At 34.8% G+C, this 8573-nt stretch overlaps 1 protein-coding gene across 1 annotated transcript in view; it reads right to left on the reverse strand.

Moving 5' to 3' along the window:
• The window catches only part of LMLN (leishmanolysin like peptidase), a 101755-nt gene that overhangs the window by 16520 nt on the left and 76662 nt on the right, over window positions 1-8573 (reverse strand). Inside the window, exons 13-15 of the mRNA XM_042782125.1 lie at window positions 4266-4398; window positions 2814-2973; window positions 480-610 (exon numbers count right to left, since the gene is read on the reverse strand). Of these exons, the coding sequence (XP_042638059.1) occupies window positions 480-610; window positions 2814-2973; window positions 4266-4398 (424 nt within the window). The remainder of the gene's footprint in view (window positions 1-479; window positions 611-2813; window positions 2974-4265; window positions 4399-8573) is intronic.

Here is an 8573-nt window from a genome sequence, read left to right on the forward strand (position 1 = left end):
CTCATAGCAACCCCTCCTTGGGTTTCCAAGGCAGTATCACTATGGAAGTAGATTGCCCCATCTTCCTTCCGAGGAGTGGCTGGTGAGTTTGAACCGCCAGCATTCTGGTTAGCAGTCAAGTGCCTTAGGCACTAAATAAACATGGTAAGTTACAGTATTAATCAATAAACTAATTTAACTATATGCAATGCAATGCAATGCACTGCTATCGAGTCAGATCTGACTCATAGCGACCCCTCCTTGGGTTTCCGGGGCAATATCACTACAGAAGTGGATTGCCTAACCTTCTTTCCAAGCAGTGAGTGGTGGGTTTGAACCATCAGCCTGCTGGTTAGCAGTCAAATGCCTTAGGCACTATGCCACAAGAGCTCCTAATTTAACTATATAATATATATATAAAATGTATTAAAATACAAAAACTGTGTAACAATATAAATCATATAATATTTGATATAATTATTAACAATCATATAGTTTACCTGGTAACATCCACTACCCCAGTCTGGGTAACTCAGCTTTCTTTCACACTTTTCCATGACAAATGCTGATTTCTGAATTAAACAAACTGAATGAGGTCCATACTTTTCAGCACCATAGTTTTTAAAAAGATCTGAAGCAAACCAGAAGAGTCTTTTTTAAAAAATTTGACTTGGTAATTGAATCATTCCATTGTTATGATTTAAACTTACTTTAAAAATCAAACATGTTTAATAAAAGATAACTAAAAAAAAAAATCAAGAGAAATACAGGGTTCCAAATTCAAGTGGGATTCTCAATAAAGGAATTAGTGAGAGGAAATTAATCTATCAAATACAACAGATCTAATTAAGATATACAGGAGAACTGGCTCTAAAAATCACTAGATGCTTAGATACCAAAAGAAAACTTTCATGGGTGGTCTACACAGGAATCACCTACCCAGAGACCCATGATAGGACAAGACCGAACGATCTACAAGATGAGGGTTTTTTGGAATGCTGCATCCTTTGCAGAATTTTACTAGGATCTTTAACTTGTGCCACCTGCTGATGTCCATAAATAACATGCTGAACACTAGCCTCAGACTAAGCACAAACCTGCAGAGGCATGGGGTAGAATAAATGAACTCCAAATTCATAATGACAGAGGGATGAAGCTCTAAATCCCTAGCAATAATTTGATCTTTTTAGCCTTTTACAAAAGTTAAATTTCATCTCTTCAAAGTAAAGCATTCATAGCTCATTAAAACATGTTATAAAGGTAAGTATTTTATATCAGTTTTCAAAATGTTAATTGCATAGCTAAGAAAGAAAATATAAAACATAAAGTAGAACTCTATTTCTTTTATTTATGAATATTTCAAACCCAAATCCAAATCCACTGCCATCAAGTTGATTCCAACTCACAGTAACCCTATAGGACAGAGAACTGCCCCATAGAGCTTCCAAGAATGTAACTTTACAGAAGCAGACTGCCTCATCTTTTTCATGGAGTGGCTGGTGGGTTCAAACCACTGACCTTCTGGTTAGCAGCCAAATGCTTCAACCACTATGCCACCAGAGTTCCTTATGAATATTTCAAGGTCTTCAAGAAACATAGTGATCAATCTCTAAAACAGGAGTCAACAAACTATAGTCCTCAGACCAAATCCTGTGTGCTACCTGTTTTTGTAGTTTTATGGAACACAGCCACATCCATTCATTTCCATATTGTCTATAGCTGCTTTCATACAACAGCAGAACTGAGTATGTGCAACAGAGACCATATACCCCAAAAGGCTAAAACATTTACTATCTGGCCCTTCACAGAAAAAGTTCATTGACTCTATCTCTAAATAAAATGTGAGCCTATATCTTCAGCTAATCTGTTGCTGTCAGATTTGTACACTTCTTTTGCTTTAACTTAGAACTGCTGAATATCACAAGACTTCAAGATATTTATTAAATAGGTGAGCAATGAAAAAATGATGGCACAAATCCAATGAAACTGTCTAAGTTTAAGGATAAGAGGTAAAAAATATTAAAGAGATTTATAAATTAAATGATACAGGTCTGTAATAAAGTTTGAAATAAGGAAACTGAAAAGACCAGGTTACAAAATGTTGATGACGACAAAGAGACTACTTACTGTTTTTCACTAACATAATGAATGTGAGAAAATTTGTTACAAAAGTGGTTCGCATGAGTTAAAACTATTACCACTGAATATCCAACTGCCATACTGCTTATTCCTTTGGTGATCTATCTGTATAAATCAAAAGAGCATAAGGAATATGGCAATATATCTTACTGATCAAAGGACAACATTATCATTTTGTTATCCGAAGATGAAATAGGACATCTAATGTGTTTTAATAAAGAGCCTTACATTGGAGGATCCTGCTCTTGAACTAATTATTCATTAGTGTCTCTTTGCTCATCTGTGAAATATACTAACATGTCATTCATAAGGTTTTTAGAAAAATGAATGAAATGATGAAAATGAAAGTCCTTTGCAAGTGAAAAGTGTGATGCTTATGTAAGGTAGTACTAAATATAATGTGTGTGTGTACACATGTGTATGTGAATCTAACAGCTAACACTCTTTTCTGTACATTGGGCACAATTCTAATCACTTACTGTATTAATTCATTTAATTCTTATAACAAATCTTATGCACTAAGAATTATTATCCTCATTTTACAAATGAGGAAACTGAGCCACAGAATAGTTAAGTAATCCTTCACACATGGAAAACACTGGAACTGCAATACAAACTCAGTCTGGCTCCAGGATCCTTAGCCACCATTTCATATTGCTGATATTATAGTTTTAATATGTGAATAAAGGACTAACCTGGCTGATTTTCCAATATTCTACAATCTGAGCTACGCTGATATTCACCACTTAAATGCCAACTGAATTCTTGACTGAAAGGGCAGTAGTCAGCAATTTCTACTGAACCACCATAATAAGGCAAATCTTCTGCAGGTATTCCACTGAGCTCATCAAAATACTAAAAAAAAAAAAAAAAATTGGAAAGACAGAAGAGTAAACATTTCCTATATTCAAAAAAAAAGTCCACAGGCAATTTATAGTAACGTTCTAACATTGTACAAGGTATTAATATACTTTTCTTCATTATAGTACAACACAAAGAAGACAGTAATATATTATCTAAGGGATATTTCGAGGTTGTTTTAACTTTCAGAAACTACTTCATTATTTAATTAAGATATTTTAAATATAATGTACTTCAAGTGTTTTAGGAGACTTGATTTATATGTTGTTTTGATAAACTTGAAAAATAATCTAAGACATGAGATCATATAAAGTACTCAGAACACCAAAAGAATAAATTTTAAAGATTTCACCCTTTAAACCAACTTATTCAGTTATTTTACTATGCTTAGAAATATAGTTAACATCTTAATGTGTCTGAAGCACTCAGCGTGATCATAAATAAATGTAGGAAATTCAAAATTCAGCAGCTACCATATTAAATTAGTTTCTATCATTTCTGACTAAAGGGTCCTTAGTAAACAGCTGGCCTTTTAGAGACAGCCATGGTAACAAGAACTTAAAGATTCAGCCTCAACGTTTTGGGCCAATTCTTTAATCTTTTAGATCCCAAGGGTCAAATCTTTTCCAAAACAGACGTATCAAACCTTCTAAGTTGATTGGATTAGTATTTCTAAATTATTTTCTTTTTTAAAAACCTTGTTTTTTGTATAAATCAAAGTAATTTAAAGATGAAGACTTTGGATACAGTAAGAAAGAAAATGCAAACAGTTTAAAAATAGGTCAAAACAAATATCCTAAATTTCACCTGCCATTAGGCATTACAAATCATTGTTAGATATCAACTAACTGCTATCTATATCTTCAATTATAAAGGAATTGAGAATTCTTTCTTTTTTCTAATTGGAAAATAATTGAGGACTTAAACTTAAGAGAATTCACTCTTCAAATTCAAAGTAGAGAATACTTTTCAGAAAGTTGGTATCTAAAACTGTTCCCCATTCTTTTAAAAAAAAACCATCTATATCAGACCAAATGATCAACAAATACCCTAAGGCATAAATGAAAGAAGGTTGGGGCACTCTGAGAGTAGGGAAATAGAAATGGAACAACAAAAGAAGTAATGAGAATGTTGATACAATATGAAGAATATAATCAATAATACTGATCAATATATGTAACAATTGTTGAATGGGAGCCTGTGTTACAGCGAATACTTCTACCAAAAATACAAGAAAATATTCTTTATATTAATTAATTAATTATTTTGCCCCCAAAATGTGTTACCTGGTATTCTTGTGGTAAAGGTTTTGGAAACTTCTGTAAATTACACACTGCAACTGCTCTCTGATCCTGTCTGCAAGTTAGCTGCAATGGGTTACTTCTGAGTGTGTCACAATAAGGGCTCCGTATCTGCCTCCTAAACACAAAGATAACAACACTGTATCAAACTTTAAAGAAAATATCGTAATCAATTGCAGAGGTTGTATTTTATTATAAGCACAATACATTTTTCTAGCTTAAAACAAATTACTAAATTAGGTTATAAACTTATTTTTCAATCAGTAAAAGGAAATGCTTAATGTAGATGTGGAAGACTGTTAGATGCACTATAACGTTACTTTACTGTTATTAAATAAAATTCTATTTATCTCTTTCTTCATTCTTGCCAGCAAAATTGAGTTCTGCAAAACCTGCTTTCCATTTTTAACATACACTAATGAAATTCCAGATCATGGCATTAAAAAAAAAATGTTTTCACAATTAACAAAAGGAGTCTTCCTGATTTCAAGTGGAAAGCTCTCAGTCTTTAAGTATATTGTTGGTTGTTGGCTTTTCATATACGCACTGAATCATACTAAGGAATTTCCCTTCTACTCCAATCTTCCTTAGTGTTTTTATCAAGAAAGGATGTTGGATTTTATCAAATGCTTTTTCTGTATCCGTAGAGATAATCAAGTAGTTCCTTTCCTTTATTCTATTGATGTGGTACATAATGTTGATTGGTTTTTCCAACGTTGTATCATTCCCACATTCCTGGAATAAATACCACTTGCTCGTGGTGTATGACTCTTAATATGCTGTTGGATTCTGTTCACTAGTATTCTGTTGAGGTTTTTTGCAACTATATGCATAAGAGATGCTGGCTTGTAGTTTTGTTTTCTTTGTGGTATCTTTGTCTGGTTTTGGTTGTGTTTACTTCATAAAGTGAATCAGTATGTATTCCTTCCTTCTCTATGTTTTAGAAGAGTTTAAACAGTATCAGTGTCAATTCTTCTCTAAATGTTTGGTAGAATTTCCCAGTGAAGCCATCAGTTCTAGGACTGTTTTTTGTTGGGAGGTTTTTGATCAGTGATTCAATCTCTTCACTTGGTATAGGTTTGTTGAGACTTTCTGTTTCCTCCTGAGTCAGTTTGGGTAGGTTTGTGTCTAAGAATTTGTCCATTTCATCTAGGTTATTCAGTTTGTGGCCATACAGTTGTTCATAATAATCTGTCGTAATTCTCTTTATTTCTATTGGGTCAGTTGTAATGTCGCCTTTTTCATTTTTTATTTTAGTTATTTGCATCTTTTCTCTTCTTTTCTTTGTCAGCCTAGCTAAAATTTTGCCAATTTTATTGATCTTTTCTAAGAACCAACTTCTGATTCCCTCTATTCTTCTGTTTTCAATTTTATTTATTTTTGCCTATTAAGATTCTTTGTATTAGATTATGGCATAGAAAAAAGCTGATCCCTTCTTATGCAAGTTACCTAGAGATAGAGGGGAGGAGACACAGTTGATAAGGCCCAGAGGTTAAACAAGGACTAGACCCTGTGCTTAAGAAGTGTGACCCTGATTCTCCAAGACAACTCAGGGATGTAGACAAACTGGGCTGTGGAGCCAGAAGTTGGCTTCTGTCCTGTAACTGTTTCTGGACTGAAACACTTGAAAACAGACTTCTGAATGCTTGTGACAAGAGTCTGCTAAAACGTAAGTCCTAGAGTCAAATCTTGCCTGCACTCTGTTTTTGCAAATAAAATTTTTTTTGGAACACAGTCATGCCCATTCATTTTGTTTGTGACAGCAGAGTTAAATAGTTGTGACATAAGACTGAATGACCTGCAAAACAAATTGTTTACTATCTGGCCCTTTATAGAAAATGTCAGCTGACTTTGGGCTTATGATTCAAAGGAAAGAAGAGAATAGTGGGGATTCACAGTTGCAGTTTTGAGGAATGGGGAAGAGAAGTCTTTCATCTTTGGCCTTAAGCAATACTACAGATACTGTAATTGAGATCCAAAGGAGAAAAAAGAACAGAGTTGCAGAGTTGCAGCTGTTAACAGAATAAAAACCCTTCTAAACTCTCACAATGTCAGTTACATTTATCTTTTAGCACACTGGAGCAGTGGTTCCCAATTTTGTTGCACATTGAAATAAACTGGGGAACTCTTAAAAAAAAAAAATACAAATGCCCAGCTCCCACCTGTAGATAGTCTGATTTAATTGGTATGGGGTACAACTTGGGCACGAGATTTTTAAAACTCTCTAGATGATTCTAATCTGCAACAAAATTTGGGAACCACTACATTAGCAAATCAGTTGTAGGGCTGAAGTTAACTAGCTGTTCCAGATGACTGCAGGTGTTTCCTGCTCCTGCTCAGTAACAACTCTCTTTATAAAAAGGTTATAATGCACATGCCAGATTTCTTAATAGAAACTATGAGTGATTTAAATTTCTTTGTGATTTAAACAGTTGAAAAAAGAGTAACATATGTAATGCAGGAAGTTGTACTGTTATTGTTAGGTGTTGTGGAGTTTGTTCCTATTCATAATGACCCTATGTACAACAGAATGAAACAATGCCCAATCTTGCACCATCCTTATAATCATTCCTATGTTTAAGCCCATTGTTGCATCCACTATGTCAATCCACCTCGTTCAGAGTCTTCCTCTTTTTTGCTGACCTTCTACTTTACCAAGCATGATGTCTTTCTCTAGAACTGGTCCCACCTGATAACTTGACCAAAGCACAAGAGACAAAGTCTCACCATCTTCACTTCTAAGAGGCATCCTGGTTATACTTCTACCAAAACAGGTTTGTTTATTCTTCTGACAGTTCACGGTATATTCAATACTCTTTGCCAACACCACAATTCCAATGCATCAACTCTTCTTCAGTCTTCCTTATTCATTATCCAGCTTTTGCATACAGATGAAGCGACTAAAAATACCATAGCTTAGGTTAGGCACATCCTAGTCTTCAAAGTGACATCTTTGCTCTTTAATACTTTAAAGAGAAGTCTTGCAGCAGATTTGTCCAATGCAAGACATTATTTGATTTTTTCGACTGCTGTTTCCATGGGCATTGATTGTAGATCGAAGTAAAATTAAATCCTTCACAACGTCCATCTTTTCTCCATTTATCATGATGTTGCTTATTGATTCAGTCATGAGCACTTTGTTTTCTTTATGCTGAGGTGTAATCCATACTGAAAGTTGTGGTCTTTGATCTTCATTAAATTCTCTTAGATTTTAGCAAGCAAGGCTGTGTCATCTACATTATCACAGGTTGTTAATAAGTCTTCCTCAAATCCTGATGCTGCATTTTTCCTCATATAGTACAGCTTCTTGGACTATTTGCTCAGCACACAGACTGAATAAGTATGGTGAAAGGATATAACCCTAACACACACCTTTCCTTATATTAAATCACACAGTTTTCCCTTGTTCTGTTCAAATGGCTGCCTCTTGCTCTATGTACAAGTTCCCACATGAGCACACTTAAGTGTTCTGGAATGCAGAAATTCAAGCTGGATTCAGAAGAGGACTTGGAATAAGAGATATCATTGGTGATGTCAGATGGATTTGGGCTGAAAGCATAAGAGATCAGAAAAATACCTGTGTTTTATTGAAAAATATATATATATAGCTTTTAAAATAAAACACAGGTAAGTATTTTTCTGATCTCCTCTGCTTGTAGTGCCTAAGGCATTTAACAACTAACCAGAAGGCTGGCGGTTCAAACCCACCAGCCACTCCTTGGAAGGAAGACTGGGCAATCTACTTCCATAGAGATACCACCTCAGAAACCCAAGGAGGGGTTGCTATGAGTTGAAATCAACTCGATGGCAGAGAGTTTTTTTTTTGTGTTTTATTGACTGCGCAAAGTATTTGACTCTAGACCAATCTAGAGTATATTCCTGCTCACTGACCCCCCTCAGATCTTCTCAGTTTTCTATGTATTCATCTGTAGCCAGGTGTTTGGTGTTAGTGGTAATGTAGTATTGTGGATGTACTGGCATTAGCCTCTGTCGTCTATATCTTATACGCACAATTGGGTCTTCTCCCCTTTCCCAATGTTATCATGCTGGTCACGACTCTTGCTATATGGTCTCTCCCCATATCCAACTCAGCATGTGGCACCCAACTAGTCTGAGATTTTCCCCTCTCCTTCCCTCCCATCCCTGGTAACCTACAAAGAAAACATTGCAAAGAATGGGAATTCTAGAACATACATACATGTATACACATACACATAAATATATATGCATGTGTGTATACAAACACATATATTTATATATATACTAACTATATATATGGGAGCTCTGGTAGCA

The sequence above is a fragment of the Orycteropus afer genome, unplaced genomic scaffold (genome assembly GCF_000298275.1).
Source record: "Orycteropus afer afer isolate SDZICR_OR568_19922 unplaced genomic scaffold, OryAfe1.0 scaffold00245, whole genome shotgun sequence".
Taxonomy (NCBI): Eukaryota; Metazoa; Chordata; class Mammalia; order Tubulidentata; family Orycteropodidae; genus Orycteropus; species Orycteropus afer.